This window comes from Seriola aureovittata, chromosome 1 (genome assembly GCF_021018895.1).
Source record: "Seriola aureovittata isolate HTS-2021-v1 ecotype China chromosome 1, ASM2101889v1, whole genome shotgun sequence".
Lineage (NCBI taxonomy): Eukaryota > Metazoa > Chordata > Actinopteri > Carangiformes > Carangidae > Seriola > Seriola aureovittata.
In genome coordinates this window covers 4030959-4049746 of record NC_079364.1, presented here as the reverse complement: position 1 = coordinate 4049746, position 18788 = coordinate 4030959, and the positions used below count along the sequence as shown (strand labels likewise).

At 40.4% G+C, this 18788-nt stretch overlaps 1 protein-coding gene across 1 annotated transcript in view; it reads left to right on the top strand.

The window, feature by feature from the left end:
* LOC130168760 (protein kinase C-binding protein NELL1-like) overlaps window positions 1-18148 on the top strand; it is a 238809-nt gene extending 220661 nt beyond the window's left edge. The window contains exons 17-20 of the mRNA XM_056375248.1: window positions 7301-7494; window positions 11357-11533; window positions 12007-12231; window positions 13966-18148. Coding sequence (XP_056231223.1) covers window positions 7301-7494; window positions 11357-11533; window positions 12007-12231; window positions 13966-14016 — 647 coding nt within the window. The 3' untranslated portion in view covers window positions 14017-18148. The remainder of the gene's footprint in view (window positions 1-7300; window positions 7495-11356; window positions 11534-12006; window positions 12232-13965) is intronic.
* The last annotated feature ends 640 nt before the right edge of the window (window positions 18149-18788 follow it).

The following is an 18788-nucleotide window of genomic DNA, read 5'->3' as shown; positions in this document are numbered from 1 at the left end:
AGCCACAAACAGCACCACGCGCTCCCAGAAAAAAAACCACGATTGACAGCAGTGTAGGATTTCGAAAATGGCTGCCTTTGGTCAGTTCTAGTGGAGGTAACACAAAAAGACAAAAGTCAAGTATTCATGTGATTTAGCACAAACTTTTGCTACACAAAAATTAGGAGTGGGCTCATCAAAACAATCTAAACAATCGGTGGTGATTATCCAGTCACAAAAAAAAAGAGGCCACAACAGGATGACGCAATTAAAAGAGTGCCAGTCAAGCCTCAAACGGATGAAAGCATGATGGAAAAATGGCATCACATTAGTTCCGTGTATTAATTTGTGGAAGGTTACAGGCTACTCATTGGCCCACACGGATCTGATGTTTTCATCTACTAACATTATTTGTCTTTTCACTCATGAGTCACATGCTTCTCGCTTGTGAGGATTTATTTTTCTGAGTCTGTTTCCATTGCACTTTGATTCATTTTGTTTTGGTTAATACACCCACTTGTATACCCTTTTGCAATATCTCCGCTTCTTTCTCCATTTAGCCATCATTTTCATGTGCTAATGGAAAATGTGCGTATAACAGGTGGATGCAAATGTACTTTGGAGCGGCAGACAGCGGTGTAGCGCAGTTTCACACAGACACCAATGCACCATTTCACACTTGGGTTCATTTCATAGAAACAAAAAACGTGTGCCATCAGAATGATTTAAAAGATTGGTATAATCACATAAAATCAACACATAACTCACGTCTGCAGCGAATGACAGAGACGTTACTCACATCAGTCAAGTCTAATTGGACATTAACTTACTTGACTGTGCTCTGTGATCAGAGGCTTTCAACAGATTAGGGATATGATTTATGCTATGTGATTAGTGAAAGCACTTATTTGTGTGTCATTAAGAGACGCCATTAATAACATTGCTTTCCTAGACTTTTGAGCATAAATACAAGTGTGTGTCATAATATTTGTGTATTTTGTACTTTTATGTGTGCCACTCCTGCACCAGACAAGTGCACGTTGCTGTGACAGTACATCCACCACCTTTTCTCCTCCTTCTATGCAGCATTAGGCTGGAAGCCAGCAGGGGAAATAAGTACAAATGACAATTTAACAGGATTTTTTCTCTCCACAATATCCCTCCAACAGCCTCTCATGAGTCAACCAAACAGAAAGTAGCATTTTGTAATAAGAGAGCCAGCTCAAAGCAGAGAGTTGCAGAGACTAGAGAGTATGTGATGGCTGTGCAGGAGAGTAGAGAGCACTAGGGACAGGAATTAGTGAGAGAGAAGAGGATAATCGCATCTGGCAAAGAGGTTAAGTGGTTGTTTTTTGTTTTTGTTGTGACTTTTCTGTTAAAAGGATATTCAACAAATCTATACACAGATTTCAGGTAAGGTTTCAGATGCAATTCAACAGCCCAAAGCATCACTTTCATATACTATTTTCTGTAAAAAAATAAAAAAAATAAAAATAAAATCCTAAGGGTATGGTAATGGATAGATGAAAACAATCTCCCTGTATTTTGCCATAACAGCAATCCAGGGATTTATTCTGTGTTGGTGGATGTGTGCCCCATGAAAAAGGGCCTCCAGTAAAAGGATTTGTTGTGTTTTTCAAATGAAGTGCTTTGTTGTAGTGTTAGTGCTAATTCATCCTTTGAATTTGGTGCTAATTCATGCTATATCCCATGTTTCATCCCTCACATGTAAGTAGCTTTGGATAAAAGCGTCTGCCAAATGAGTAAATGTAAATGTAAATGTTTGGATTATGGACCAACTGGCTATGCTACACTCAGGACCTCCTACTGCTTGACACGTGACTCTATGGCCCTGTTCAGACCCACCATTAACGTGCGTCTTCGGTGATCCCATCACAAGTGGACAGCTCTTAGTACGTCAGTTCAACCCTGGCATTAACATTCGTCTCTACATGCGTCTCCAGTGACCACTTGTGATTGGATCTCACTTGTCTGCTTTATGTGGAAATAAACACGAATGCATTGTTGTTTTTAGCCAATATGACTGTGACAGATGGGTCCATTGTCAGTGTGTTTGTGAAAGAGAGAGGGGGGGAGGGGGTTGAGCGAATCAATACACTGCACACAGCTCTACAGTGAAATAAGATTTAATCCATTTGAAATAGTAAAATAAATTTCGGTTCATTATGAAACTGCTGTGGGACTCATCAGACTATGGCAGATGATATCAGTGGAGTAGACGGTCCTTCAGTGTGGCCCAGGACACATTTGCGTTCACACTGCTTAAAGAATGTGGCCAAATGAGGCCCAGACCACCTCTGAATGTGATCTGAGTGATCGGATTTCAAATGCGTCCTCAATGCATCTTGAGTGCGGCCACACCTGAACTTAGAGCTGCCCGATTATAATCAGATCACCTGAGATAGATGTTGGCTCTGAACAGGGCCAATGAGAGTCTTTTCTTCCAAGTGCACTCTTCCAATTTGGACATATGAGAGCTATTTTCACATGGACACTTCATGGACATATAGAATATAAGTGCAAGATAAGTACTAAATAGATATTGGCAGTATTAGTAGTATTATTGTCTAGCATCCTATTCTGAATAAGCTTGGTTCAGGTCCAGAAATGAATTGGACTAACCAAGGACATGATCAAGTAAATAACCAAGTAAAGAAAGTTTTTTTCTATTTTTGTTTAAGATTAAGATTACATTACACTGAATTTTGGTTTAATGTTGATATTTTATAAAGCATTGTTTCAATATATCAGCATTATGCTGTGTTAGAATAATGTGGCGCATTAATGTGACACGTTAAGACTCTTTGTAACATTAAAACATCTCATTGTAACATTAAAATGTTACAGTAGGTTGCGTTCAGTTGTTCTCAGTTCTGTCTTGTTGCTGTGCAGTGTGTTGAGTTAGCTGTGCTGCCATGCGGTACATTTCATTCTACTGTATTGTGTTGCATTCATATTGTTGTGGTGAGGACCAGAGCCACCTGCAAGCAGCAGTCCCTTCTCTTTATTGCTTTGACAAAGAGCTGCATGGACTGCATCCCAAAACATGTTTATTATGCCTAATGCTTTAGGGAAAGACAGGTGGCTTTAATAAACAGATTGTGCATAAAGATGAGGATAATACACCATAAACCCCCACTGTCTCGCTGCACAACAGTGTGTGTGTGTGCATCATATTTTTTCTCTCTGTAATGTACATGACCTTTCCATATGGGCAGCCTGGAGACATATCAAAGAAATATAATTTGAATACTCTACTACTGAGCTTTGTGATGCTTTCTAATTACCAACATCTGTCATAGGGATTTATTTGCTTTGTGTATCCTTGTGTGTGTGTGTATGTGTGTATGTCTATACCTGCATGAATGTGAGCTGTCATGTACATATGCTGTAGAATTAGCCCTTTCATGTTGAACAGCAGATGCAGGTATGAGTGTAAGTTACTCATACGGCTGGCTGTGCTCGGCTGAGTTCTGCCGGGGCTTTTGTATTTGGTTGTAAGACACAGTCTTTCACAGCCTTCGTGTAAGAGTACGCTTCGTCTGCGAGCAGCAGCTCTGTGGCTGTGGTGAATGTAGCATGAAGAGCATTAATCCTTCACCAGCGCAGATACAGTATGTCTGAGTGGCTGATGGGGATTTCATTTAGTGTATGCAAATAGTCTGTCGCAGGCACAATAAATTCTCGGCTGAGCTGTTTTCCTCCTCTCTATATCCTGCAAACTCGATACTGCAACCAATTAGAGTGTGTATTCAGCACTGTCAAAGCTTATTGTTGTGCCTGGTGTGTCCACAGCATTGACCAAAAACTCATGTGCACCCAGAGTAGGTCTGCCTGCTGGTTACCACTCACTGTTCTACACTACAGAAAGCATCGTGTGGTGTGAGCTCCTGTGAAAATTTCCAGCCCTCCAGCATGGGCACACCTACTTCATCTTAACTTGGATTCATCCTGTAAATTTGACCAATGTTCTTTTCTTAAGTCATTTAGAGTTTGTAAACTGTAATCTCTGCTCTCTAAAAACTTCAGTCCTCTCTGTCTTGATGTTACTAAGGACATGTCTGAAATAACCATGTTGCCTGAGCTGGTCCATGGGCTCGAGGTCGAAGGTTTATGGGAAATGGGGTTCATTAAAAACAATGATATTAGATTCTTTTCTCTTTTTTTTAAATTACCGCCCTTATCTAAACATACAAAGTTTCCTGAAGTTTCACTTTGGCTCTCTACAGCAGAACATGGCATGTGTAATTTGACACCTGTTGCACACACTGGCTGCACTGGACAGACAGAAGTAGTCCAGTAGCTATGTGACCATCTGAGGATCAAATTTTAGTATGTGATAAAATTGCTGCTTTTCCGGAGTATAAACACAGGGGCGTAGGATGCCGGCGTGTCTGATGCTGTGCAGCGCAACAAAGTGATGCTGACGTGTGTTTGGCCATCAGTTGTGAGTGGGTGAAATGCCCATTGGTGTTTTGCCTTTCAACATCCTAACTTACTATGTCAGCGTTAAGCGCAAAGTACAGCTGAAAGTACAACTTAGACATATGGCAGTTTAGTCGAGTCTGATCATGTAGAGCTGAGTTTGATATGTCCTAAAATGCCTGAATTGAATTAAAATTTATTTTATTTGACGGGGGTCGTGCAGTTTGACATAGTTCCAATACAGAGCATGAAACTAATGTACTACACAGAGTTTACAGCTATTGTTCATTTTCAACTCTTGTCCCTGGTGGGGCTTTTACATACACAGCCTTTTTAAAACATACTGCTGATGTGAATATTGTTCAGTAAAAGTCAGACATACTGTATCAGCAAGGAAACCGGGAGGTGTGAAAATCAAGCTTTTTAGACCTGTTGACAGTCTCCACAGTTTCCTGTCTCAGTCAAGTGTGAATAAAGTAAGAGGACTTGATTGACTGTGTTTCTCACAGTGTGAGAGCATGGCCAGAGTCACACTAAGTAAAACATGAATTCCATTTTTGAAATTATTAGTTAGTTTTAGATTTTCTGTTTCCATGGTTTTGTTCATGCAACACCAGTGGCGTGCCGTCGGTGTTGTGTGGGTGTGATCGATGTCTGCAGGCAGCAGGTGCTGACAGGAGAGTGGACCTACTGTCAAAGGGACTTTGGTCTTTTTCTCTGTGAACAGCTCACATTTAGTGGGGATAAAGAGAGTTAAATGTCATGGCTTGATAAAAAAAAGCTAGGGACAGACTTTTGGTGCGCTGTTTCCTGTGCTATGCTGATAAAGAAAAGTAGGTGAAAATGAAAATCCGCCCTGTCTGCTCACGTTGGTTCCTTTTGGTTTGTTGAGACGGAAAAGTGAAAAAGAAGCTGACGGAGCAGATGCCTCATCCCTTTGGTGATTCTTCTGAATCCACTGAGGCTGTAACCGACGTGACTGAAGCTGCGATGCCAGTGTGCATGCAAGATGTAGGGGAGACCGGGGACGGTTGAAACGTATTAAAAATGCATTAAATTTCACTAATTAATTCATGCTTAAGTAACTAATAGACTGATAGTATTAGTTATTTATTTAATAATGTTTATTTAAGAGCAGTTGCGTTTTGTTTTTTATAGAACATAGGCCTACCTTGAGTCAAAATAGGCACAATTAATATATTCTACTGCTATGAAAAATTCTCAAAATAACTGGTTTGTATTCTCTCATGTTAAAATGAGCAATTTTTGTTGCATCTGTTGAAAAAAATTTGCAAAACAATGTTGTAAAAACTGTTTTGATATGGCCACTCAGCTTGGGGGACAGTGGCCATGACAGAACATCATGTGCTAGCTAGACACACTGAGCTTGACACATGCTAACCATGTCGCCATGTCGCTTTGAAGTCACACATATCATGACAGGATTCAAAATTAGTACATTTTGATTTATTCATACAAAAGGTCAGGACAGTTTGGGAAAAAAATACAGCTCATGAAAAAAATTATTTTCATACCTCTTTTTTTAAATATATTCAGCAGCAGATGTTGAATGTGCAGGATAAGTATCATCACTCTAGCATGTTTCTGATTGGAGGAAGAAGACTTGTTGCAGTTGTCCCCAGTCTCTCCCACTCTTTGTATATAAAGGGAAGAGTGTGATAAATGACCTAATTTCTTCCCTCAGATTATAACTCGAGTAATTTGTTTGAGTTAATTATGGCAGACCAAAAACAATTTACCATACCTTAAAATATGTTTAAGGAATGAAAACAGACAATACAATGTGTTGATTAACAGTCAGAACCTGCAAATACATTATATCCACACACTTCATATGATCAGTGTTTATTTTGCACCCCATTACCCAGCAGCATGTGTCATACTGTGACGGAGAAGGTAAGCTACACTATAAATTTAAATACCTTGAAGAAATATCTTTACTGAAACACAGCAGTAAGCCTGCTGCTAACACTCCCCTCCCTGTCTGACCACAACAACACAACTCAGTTTCTATTACAACAACTGAATGCTATTAATTTGAAGGGATAATTGAAGTAATTTGGATGCCTGAAATATAAATATTTGTGCGCAACATAAATTATTTCAAATAGTTCACTGGATACCTGCTGGTCTCCTTAGTAACGTGAGGAAATAGAAGATATACCATATCTAGAGTTAGTAAAGGTATAGATTGCATCTTGTAGTGTAATACAACACTGCAGCTCTAGCTGAAGACAGTCATCAGGAAACATGCTGTACGACATTAATTATGATTCATCTGAAGTGTGTTTTCCAAGCAAATGAGGTGTTTATTGTATGATTTTTTTTTTTAGGTGGCAGGGTTATATATCAAAGTCAAAGTTATTTAGTTTTTTTTCCAGGACAATTCTCAAATGTTAAATGCTGCTAATTTTATTGTGTTAAATTAGCAGAAACGTAAGTACGTCAGCATATAGTTGATACTGCAGGTTGTGATATGGTTGGGACCATAAAAGTGCTCAATACTGTGTCATGTTGTCAAATGTCACAGCTTTAACAAAATAATTTGAGAGGCAAACATGTTTTGTAATTCCAAACTGATGAAACTGCTCTGATACTAATAGAGAAAAAGACGTGCAGGAATGTAAACCTGATGCAGTCTTGTTTACTGATGTTGTGTTGAACCTGCTTCTCATTGGTCTTAGTTTTTCCACAGAAAAATTAATTTGGTCTTGTTCTGTATGTTGTATCCAACAAAACTAACAGGACTGTGAAACGCGCACTTACACACATGCACACAAATTTACATTCCTACATTTGTATAACAAATGACATGTTAATAGTCTTTAACCGTGGCTTGCTCTTTGTCTTCCAGACATCGATGAGTGCAGTTTGCAGACACACACCTGCTGGAATGACAGTGTGTGTGTAAACCTCCCGGGAGGCTACGACTGTGTGTGCACATCTGGTCCGGGCTGCAGTGGCGACTGTCCTCAGGAAGAAGGAATCAGGCGCAATGGAGAAGACTGGAAACCCAGCTTTGACCGCTGCGCTATATGCTCCTGCAAGGTAGAGATGAGAAACACTTGCATATAAATTCACTACACTTAGTCGTAATGGTTCTCACAACCTGGTGGAGGATCTTAACTTACGGTTTTAGATCACAGCTATGATGAAAACCGTATCCCTAAGCTGTTAATATATAGTCATAGGGAAGAGAATAAACTATCAAGGATATGTGTAACGAGTACGTATGGAGCATGTATTCTATAATGTTTGTGTAATGTAGTGTGCAATGGAGCACTGCCACTTTTCAGAGTATCACCTGATACACAAAGGTAGGACAAAACCAAGGGCAAGCACCAATACAAAATATGCAAAATATTCATCATGCATTCAATATCCCAGAAAACCCATCAGTGGTGAGGAGCTAGCTCTCTGTGAGAACACTACATGCACAAAGATCAACAAACGCACATGTAATTGACTGTCTGGGGGTTGAATTAGCTAACATCTGTTTGAATAGTTATCAAACAAACACACAGAAAAAATATCAGAAGAGTTTTCTGGTCATGCTGACATCAAGAGAGCAAAATAATAAGAATCGAAGAGGAAAAGAAAAACACCTCAGTGTTCCCATCTGTTTGTCATTAGCCTGCATTACATTCTGACAAATATTTGTGGCAGTTTAACGACTCATTTCTGTGCTCTGGAGTCAGAGTGGGATGCAGATTTTGATCAGATTTGTCTTTGCGAAGGTGAGGCTCAGTGAGTGAGATTAATGCAAAACAGACACAGATGCTTATTTGCAATAAAATGAGTTTACCACCAGGACGTCGCACATGAACTGCCCCTAGTAAATACCAAGGGTAAACTGAGAGGTAAAATCAATTATGCTTGTGTAGCATGACTTATGACATTTCACTTCAACACTAGTCAACGCAAGCAAATTACTTGCCTATGTTTTTACATCCAATTCAGTCACACATATCATGACAGAAATTTTTGTTTTCTGAAAAATACATATTTAATCTTTATTGTAAATTGTGTTGCCAACATGTTTGTTCATTGACTTCCATTATTTACATCCTGCAGTGGCTTTCTCTGCATTATGCTTCCTCTGCGAGAAAATTACATGAACTAAACTTTAGTTTAGAGTTGTTTGTTGACATTTTGAGTGTTTTACAAGCTTAATAAGTAAATGTCTGCAGCTCTTTTATGACGTGTTAACAGATACTTTTTGTCTGAACTCATTTAAGTCGGTGTATGCAGAGCGCTATCTTCATTTTGTATCTCTAGTATTCTTTCTCATGCTTCACAGACTTTGTCGGAGAGGAGACACAAACAAACAAGAGAAACTCGCTTTGAAATGAAATGCAGCATTAAATATGTATTTCATGTCAACCGTCAATAAATATAGGCATTTACATACATTCACGAGGGAACTTCACGATTCAGAGATGAGAGCTGCTCTGGCAAAAGTAGACCCGGCGCAGCAGAGTTTTAGAAAACAGACATAATTGAGAGGCGGTTGAGATGCTCTGCTCCCTTTGGGGGATCAGTGTTCGGGATACCTTGAGGATTCACGGCCCTGCTGGTTTTTATTCTAGCTGTTAGGTTCGTGGGTGAAAAGATTTTCTTGTGGATGAAAAAGTGAACACAATCAGACCAACAAGTCAACACTTCAGTCTGGCTGTATTTTATTCGTTCACGAAGGACAGATCTGGTGCAGGGTCTCTCACTGACTAACAAAAGTTTGAATGCTTAGTGTTTTGCCCTCTGATGTGTGTGACTGATGTTGACTTAGTACAATATCCAACAGATGTGCATACAAAAACATTCATAAATCTAACTGTCTGTCTAACTCTGTGTCAACACTGAAAGCTACTGGTAGCTGTGAGGCAGCCGGGAAATAACTGGTCTGTGAAGAGGGAGAGCGAAAGTAAAGCAAACCACGTCAGAAACTACAGAAACAAGAGATAAAAAATATCAAACTATACTCAAAATGTGAATAATTTTGTTGAACATGAGAGGATGGTTGATTGATTTGATATGTTTGACGTGTGTAAAGCTGGATAGGGCAAATGAAAAATACAGCGGTGGGTGGAGAAGGAAAGAGCTTGTAGAAACTCTACTTTATGAAATAAAAGTTGGAAACTTGAGAGAAAAACATCTTCCTTATTCAACTAAAGGAAACCGAAAACAGAAAATTGAGTTAAATAGAAGAATTAGATTTTAGTATTCCACAGGAGCGATCCCACAGGAACCGAAAGGCTCTTAGATTATATTACTTTCAGAAAAACATACATTTTCCTAGGACTGTGCTGAAAACAAGTCACACCTAATAATATAATAATAATAATAATAATAATAATAATAATAATGATAATAATCAGCAGTCATCAAATTCATCATAAAATTGTTGTAATCAAAGCAGTAATGATGTCGTTTTGGATAGCACAACAGAGCAGCATTGGCATGCAGGCCTGGTCTTAGCTCTGGCATAAAATCAACAGTCTGTCTTCGTATATCCTGCCAGGCCCGGTACAATTGGCAGTAATTTCTCAGCAAGTCCAGGGCCGTAACTGTAAAGACCAAGGCCATCGATACTGGCACCCTGGGACTGAACGGTTACTGTAGCAGGACAATATGCATCGATAAAACATTGGCTCTGTATTGCCCTTTTAATGGTATGCGGAATGATTTTATGGCCCCCATACATTTTCTAACAGCCATTTTATGTAACATTTTTACATCTCCATTACACTGTCGTCCCCAGGCCAGACAGTGCTGGCTGTGCCGAGTAAAATGGCCCATAAAGTTTTCTCTGGGTAGAGACGGGGTGCCAGGGACACGGTGGCTAGAGAGACTCACAGATCAGGCAGATTCCCCTGTGTTTGACTTTGCATTGCAACCAAAACACCAAACTTCTAACACTTCTTGCTTCATTCAAAATTCATCCATTTTTCAGGCTCTGAAACAATATTCAGGGCGTAAGGAAATCATTATACTCTTCACTGTTGCAAAAATGATGAAACCTTTCAGTTTTAACAACTGTTTGATCACAGCGTGACTCCCCTGTTCAATGAAAAGTAAGAACTGGACCACTTAAATTGATCCTTGCGTTTCCCCACAAGCAAAAGAACACAGACCAACAACACCAGTGTAAATACGTATCCTCAATTCTTACTCTGAGCATAAAGTGAGAATTACAGAGAGAAAAGGTTGGCCTGTTTCATGTATTTGTCCTTCCCTGATGTTTTTTTGGCTGAGGAACAGAGTATTTCCTCTCCTGCAGGTTTAGAACTGAGGTGTGTACATCAATGGCCATTGGCTGAAAGTCTTTGCGCTGTGTTCAAGTCCAACTTTTAACATTAGACGTGTCATTGACACTAATGGGGAAGGATTCACAGCTGACAGGATTTTCCATCACAAACAGGAATGTTCTTTGAGGACATCTGGCACCACTCTAGCATCATCCTGGTGCTCTCTGTGCATATATGAGGCTGTACTTTTGTCACCAAATGGTACTGATTTGAATTTGTGGTTGTTTGTCAAAGACAATGAGGCAGTGTGGCCAACAAAGGGAAATTTGTATTTGTTCACATCGATGTGTCTTTATAACCTCCTTATTTCATTTTTATGTGAATCGCTGTTGGTCTGAGGCACTTTTATTTTGTAGGGGCTATGGGGATGTACTTTACAGCCCAGGATATGAAGTGATATGAGGTCTTTGATTTGATTTGATTTGATTTATGTGCACAGATAAAACATTACAAATACATTATATATATGTTTTTTCTATAAAGTGGATGTGCAGGTGAGGTAAGAAACCCGTCTAGGGTTTTATCCACACAATTTCAGCCATGTATGTCAGGGCTATATATCTAAGTCTGTTTACTCCCTGAATGCTGAGACCTCTGTTGTGCAGGACGGGCAGACGTACTGCAGGAGGAGACCCTGTGACTGCGGAGACCCAGACGAGGACCTGTTCTGCTGTCCCGGCTGTGACAACAGGCCCAGCAGCCAGTGTCTGGACCAGAGTGGACGTACGCTCTACCGCAGCGGAGCGTCCTGGCTGTACGGCTGCCAGCAGTGCCGCTGCATGGTTTGTACACAGACACACAAATGAAAGCTGACCTTCATCTTAATTCCCTTAGAGTGGTGAGACAGGTTCGTTAGAAGAAACTGATGACATAAAAGAAAACAAACAAAATCTCCTCATCAACATGAAGCTCAGAGCTGGGCTTTGTTTATTACCTGGCCCTGATCTGCCGCTCTGCTGTGTGTGTGTGTGTGTGTGTGTGAGTGTGTGTGTGTGTGTGTGTGTGTGTGTGTGTGTGTGTGTGTGTGTGTGTGTGTGTGTGTGTGTGTGTGTGTGTGTGTGTGTGTGTGTTTGTGTGTGTAGGACTTAGATAATTACCACCTCTCTAATTAGAGATGTGGCAACAAATCAGCATGTGAGCTGTAACTGCAGTTGCCAGATCAGCTGATTTACACACAAAAAACCAACACACCCAGTAACAGTTGTGTCACTTTCTTTTTTTTTTCTTCTCTTTTCCTCTCTCTGTGCCTCTGCAGGAGGGGGAGGTGGATTGCTGGCCTCTGGTTTGCCCCGTGCTGATGTGCGAGTACACGGCGGTGGCGGAGGGTGAGTGTTGCCCGCGCTGCGTCACAGACCCCTGCATGGCAGACAACCTGTCATATGACATCCGGCAGACGTGCGAGGACCCCGCAGGTGTCGCCCGCCTCAGTGGAGACACATGGCATATGCCCAACTCGCCCTGCACCACCTGCAAGTGTAAGGTAGGCCAAAGCAACAACAATCACTAAGAAGGTTTGCTTCACTGCTCCATGTTGGATTTAACACCGGTGCGGCTGCTTAAGTGCTCAACCAAAAATTCACAAAATTATGAATCAGATTTTGTATTTAAATAAATAATTCATACTAAGCCTGTTTTTGAGCTGCAATAGTGCTTTTACCAACTAGACCATTTTACATGTAGTTTTGGGATACAAAAATCTCATGCATTTACAGAAGCATGATTCACTTCGTATTTATGTACGTTGAGGTGAAAACTGGGGGATAATGAGTTTAGCTAATGTGTGCTGGAGGATATGTATCGTCAGCTTGTCTGTCATCCAAGGTGAATGCAAAATATCTGTCACAGATTATGTAAGAGGCATTTAATCTTAAAAGAACAAAATATGTAAATCACTGTCAGGAACATGTCACCATTAACTCAGATCATCTACATACAGATACAGATACATACAGCAAGTGGTAATAGCTGCTGTGATTGGTTGATCACTTCAAAAGCTTTGACTTAATGTAAAGGAGAAGGCTGCTTGGTGATATTCTATACTTTTCTTATTGTTAACAAATCCCATGGAAGGACCAAAACCAACAGTGTGTTAGTCTGTGTCTGACTTCCATAACGTGTCTGCGGAACTCACACATACACATTTCCCCAGTGGCACAGGCAGCAAGTCACCTTCTCTGGGGATACACAGGTCAAGGGTTTTATATAATTTTATAAATACGTGCATATTATGTATAGAATGCAAATGCTTGCAAGCTGCTTGGAGCCAGATAATTGCCGCTTGTGGTTTTATTTATCTCACTTGTTTGTCGCTTTGGATAAAAGTAAATGTAAATATTCCTTTTCCTTTTTTTAAAAAGGCTCATGATTTTTCAGGGATCTGTGGAAGGAAACGTTACTCAAACTAGAATTAACTAGAATGAATTCTTCTTTTTAGACAATGGTTTTGGCACAGAGGAATAACATCAGTCTTTGGATACAAAGACAGTACTTGAGAATGTGATCAGTTCAGTGTTGATTGGGTCTTGTCGTGGGAATAGTAGACAATAAGAAAAGTGCAGAGTATCAACAGGCTTATCCTTTAATCGTGCATGTGCCATTACACGTCACAGTTGTAAGGACAATATGAGCCTGTCCCATGTCAGAGAGCACAGGTCCTATCAGCCTGGTCAGTAATCCATCCTCGTTCCCGTTGACCAAAGACGTATCGAGCCCTTCAGACAGTTTATACTCTGGTTTCTGAAAGCCTTTCTATAGGGACTATTTTTCAGTGGAAAGTAGTTCCAGTGGAAAGTGTGACACTGTCACAGTGAAGTCTGCTGATTACCCTGAGTAACTGGGACACTTGTCTGTGGGAAGACATATTGCCGTTCAATTTCTCAAATTTGTCACCGCTTGGAGCCACACATCCTAAATTCTGTTCGCTTCCAATGTACTAGAGTGGCAGCATAAATCTCAGAGATGGATATCTCAGAAGCATAGCAGATAGTCCTGAGAATGAATGACTAACGGTAGGGCAGTATGTTCTGTTGTGATTTGTGTAGTGACCCTTCACTGATATTGCAGAGATGGTGTTAACATCGTGTTCAGTTCCCTCTACATTAAGGCTCTGTAGTTTGACTGATTATGGTCAGCCAGGCATATGTACAGCATATTATAATACACTACAGTATATTTAACACTCTATATCTCTTCTTTCCTGTCCTTTCATGCTCAGAACGGGAATGTTTGCTGCTCGGTGGATCTCGACTGCCTTCAGAACAACTAAAGCTCTTTTCCTCCTGTCCTCCTTCTCCCACCGTCCTGCTCTCTCACTACGGGACTGCCACACCCTCCCCCCCTTCATCTGACGACTCTCCCCTCAGATTCATAAGACAGACTCACGCACACACGTGCATGCCAGTGTGTGCACAGAAAAATACAAACACGCACTGGACAGACTGGGGTGTTGGAGGCTGTGTTTCTATGCTATAACTGTCAACAAACAGTGAGTGTGTGTGTGTGTGTGTGTTTGTGGCTCAGGAGGAGACTGAGGCAATAGTCGCTCTCACAACAGTCACTGTGTTGTGGATGTGTCTTTGTGTTGTTTCCATTTCACTACATGTCTTGTGGAAACCTGTTTAGCGTTGCGTGTCAAACCGAAAACCAGAGACAGACAAGCAACTGAGCGTTATGAGTCGTCGTTAGGGATTCACAGCTGGACAGATGTTGTGGCGCTCCTCTGTGTCTGTGGAAAACAGGTGAAATATCAAATAAAATAACCTTGATCTTATTTAAGGTTAATAGATTTAGATATAGTTATATCAGCACACCTATAGATTTGTGGTTCTGTGGCCAAATGTGCAAAAGAATAAAACAAATCAGTGCATAACTTCTCTTTACATACAGTTTAAATGTTTTATATGTCATCGCTCTTTGCTCCCAATTCAGAAACTGCGTCGTGTGATGTCCATGTTTCTAGATACGTCTTATATGTTATAATAACAAAGCATGTCCTATTTCAACAGATCTTCCTTTTTTGTTTTTTTGAACAATGTATTTTTTGGACCATCAAACAGCATCTGAAATCCCCTCTCGGCCTTTGATTGAACAATTTTTTTAGCTTTCCAAAACAGAGAAAAATCTGACAATCTCACCCACTTCAAGCAGTGATTGGCTAGGCGTGAGGACGTGAAAGCACGCGGGGCCTGAACTTCCCTCTCAAGCTAGGCCCCCGCTTTTGACTGTGGTTCAGAGGACGTGTAAACATCGCCTTTAGATGCAGCTAGATAACACTAACGGCAAAGCGGTTCATTTCAAGTGTACCACAGTCTTCTGTCTTCGGCTCCTTTTAAATCACCCACCTTCATGAGCCGAATCCTTGGGAGGATCCAGGCTCTAAATCGGGACCTATCTGTTGTCTGCCCTGCTGAGCCATTAACACTTCTGTTTCCCAACACTTTCCCTCAGCCTCAGTGTCTCCTCTCTGTTGATGTTGACTGCCAGATAGTTATGAATAACAACAATAGTCATGATAAAAGCTTGTGAAAGCAGCGTGAAGGTGCACAGCAGCACCCTGCAGGCCACAACAAGCATCAGTCATAGCTGTTGATTAAATCAGCACAGCTTGTGGCAGGGTGGACTCATGTGGCACCTCCCAGGGCTCCTCAGCTCTCAACCATATGGCACGCACAGAGTGTGGCGGAGAGACATGAAAAAATGTGGATAATTAAAGCCATGTCACACAGGCCTGGATTTGAGTATGGCAGGAGGTCACAGAGTGTTGAATCTGCTTACAGGCAGCCAGGCTTACGAAAGCAGGAGAAGTCTGGTGCTTTTCCTGCTGCAGTTCATACGTTCACAGCTCTGACGTGATCTGCCCTCCTGCTCCGTCCTCTCCTTCACACCTCGCTCCATTATCCACAAGCTTGTCTCGATAGCGCTAACGTTTCCCTCAAGTATCATTATCACCCCGAGTGTCCATCACTGTTCATTTTCTTTTTTGTCCTCCTAAAAGAAACCAGAGGGAAACTCCAGCATGTTTTGAAAATCTTTCGAAGTGAACTATGTGCTTTGTCTGTGAAATGATTGTCTGATAACAGCAAAAACTCGCCAGGTTCACCTTTGGGTAAGGGGAAAAAGTTATTCAGTAAACGTTTGTTATAAAACCCACTCAACAATCAGTTCATTTGAAGCAGGTAAAATAATTTGTCTAGAAGTATAATTTTCAAAGCTGGTTCAAACAGGTAAGGTCCGCGCTCTACGCTTTCTTCTTCCTCTGTGGTTTTTCTTCACCGTCAGCATAGTTGCAGATATCAGGACTCATCTTCCCTCTTCAAAAGAATCCATTTGCTTCCTCAGATTGAGATAATCCTTCACAGTGAAAGTAAAACCTTCATTTGTTTTTTTTTTTTATGTGAAGTGAATTAACTTAGATGGAGCTCTAAAAGTTCTAAATTCTCCATCAGAGCTCACACTGGAACTCTACAGCTTAGTCCAAGCTATGGCTTTCTGCGAGTTTCCTGTCCCAGAGAAATACTTGAGGTCCGAGACAAAAAAATCATTGACTCTTTGTCGTGAGCAATCCCACCCGCTACAACATATTTCATATCATAGACAAAAAACAAGATGCACTTTGGAGACAAGTCGGATGCAGGAGATGAGATGTATCCAATGAGAGCACACCTTACATCTGAGGGTAGGAAATGAGGGACGCAGTGGACTCGTCTACGGAGTCACAGCTCGTGTGTTTTTGTTCAATATCACGATCATTCGCTCCAGTTGAGGTTCAGTCCAAAAATGTCAACAGTCTGTAAAATGTCTTGTATCGAGAGAATTACAGCAGTCCTGAGATTTCTGGAGTGTTGTAGTCTGAGCTAGCTATAATATATATAGTATATAATAGTAATATATTTGGAACCACCGTTGGGGTGACCTCCACCATTTCCCTCCTGCTGACCATTATTTAATGTGAAAGTAGTTCTTGTTTCCGGTCATTTTTCTGATCCCTCACACAAACAGTTCCGAAAGATATTTTTCTACCCTCTCATGCACTGAGAGCGCATTGTTTGGATTCCAAAGCTTGGTGGTCATTTCACTGACTTTTGGGAAAGGTGATGCTGGTCGTTGTCTGGAGGGAAGGGGCGGTGGCGTGCAGCGAGGTGTGCCGCCACTCTGACCTCTCAGCCATGTTGTCCTTGTGTCGTCTTTGGTGACCACCACATCTGTTTGTGTCTCATCTGAGCATCCTCCATTATCACAATGCCTCTTGCAAAACTAAAACTGTCAACTGTGCACAAAGTACACACATACACACACACACACACACACACACACACACACAAACACACAGAAAAAAGTGATGTAAATGGTATCTGTACCCATTGAAGTTGAACACAGCAATCGAAAGCAGACGTTTGTACAAAAGATTGCTATGTTGATTAATTTGATATGAAATATAATGACTACTGTAAAACACTATTTGCAAGTCTGTGTGTAAATGTTTTTACATACTGACGATATGATAAAAATTATACAGTTTTTTAATTATCATTGTGTTCATGAATAATGTGTTAATTTTGGTGGACTACTTTTCTTTTTGTGAGACAGGTTCTGTTTTGCTGTAAATACTGTGTAAAGTGAAGGGGTCTGTAAAGAGAGTAAGACTATGTGAATAATTCTCACTAACACAGCTTCTTAGGATCTGAACGTTGTACGGCGAGTATGAGAGAGATGCAACATTTCTATTGTTTTTACTATTTCTTTATTTTTCTATTCTTGCCTTAACCCTTTTAGTATCTGTCATAGTTTAATGTCTTTTCACTGTTTTAGGGCAGCATTATGGGTTTGATTAGCCTGTGTGTATGTACAGATCTCTGATCAGTGTCCCTCACTAAAAGCGTCAACAGAAGTGGACTTCAGTGGAAATCAGACTGAGCGCAGTCTGAGCTCGGACAGGAGCTTGGACGGACTGTTCACCGCACCGACAAGCCATTTTTTTTTCTTCAACACACGTCTGTATGAACTGAAAATTCTCTTCACAAGAAACAGACATAATAGAACTATGTACACATGTAAAAAAAAAAAAAAAAAAAAAAATCTAATGTTCAAAATGACAATGTTATTCTTGATTCAGTTCCTACTAAAATAGCAAGCGACTGTGTTTCTCCTTTAATGTCTGACTTTTTAAAAAGCAGCAGTTTTGGACCTTCTAGATCCTGATGTGCTTGTTCATGTTTTTGATAGAGGACCGCGGCGGATGAATCCCTCCCAGGTCTGTTCATTGTTACTTCTCCAGATCACAGTGGCCAACCTAATTGTACTCAAAGGGTTAAGTGTCATTTGACTTGAAGACTGTGTCGTGATAAGAGTTTGCTGTAAAAAAATTCTTCAGTTAATAAATATTTTAGTTGTTTACTTTATTTTGCTGTGAGTTTTTTTTGCTTTAAAATGTGACGTAAGGCGGTTTGACTTTTAAGTTCGCTGGTAGACAAGTCGCACTCTCAGGGTTAAGGCACAAATTGAGGAAACCCAAACTGCTCATACCACCCATTGGCGACTTAAACGAAAGCAATGTTTCCAAGCCTGAGAAATGAAATTCAGGATACCGTGCTGGAGAAGTCTTTCATGTGCCTTCTTTTTTATCAATACTGCTGTTTTCCATTTCCCTCAGGAAATGTGTGAAAGGAGGTGTTGCAATAAAGATAAGTAGCCTACATGCTTTTGATGCTTTAATGGAGCACTGCTGTGCCACTGACAGGAGCAACAACACTTTTGAAGCTACATTGTGTGGAGAAAAAATTGTAAAAGGTGCACAATGTGGAACATAGTGTTTTATATTTTCCTAGATATGGAGGTAGATTTGTTTCAATAGCCATTTATTCGTGTGAACAAATCGACAATCCATGCATAAATGTGTAATCTGTAAATATTCAACACCTTCCACAAATACAAAAAAATAGATTTGCAAATTCACATAAATACTTTGCAAATATAAAAAGTATTATCAGATTCCACTAGTTAAAAATATACTTTCAATTAATTTACAAATAAATGAAAAGT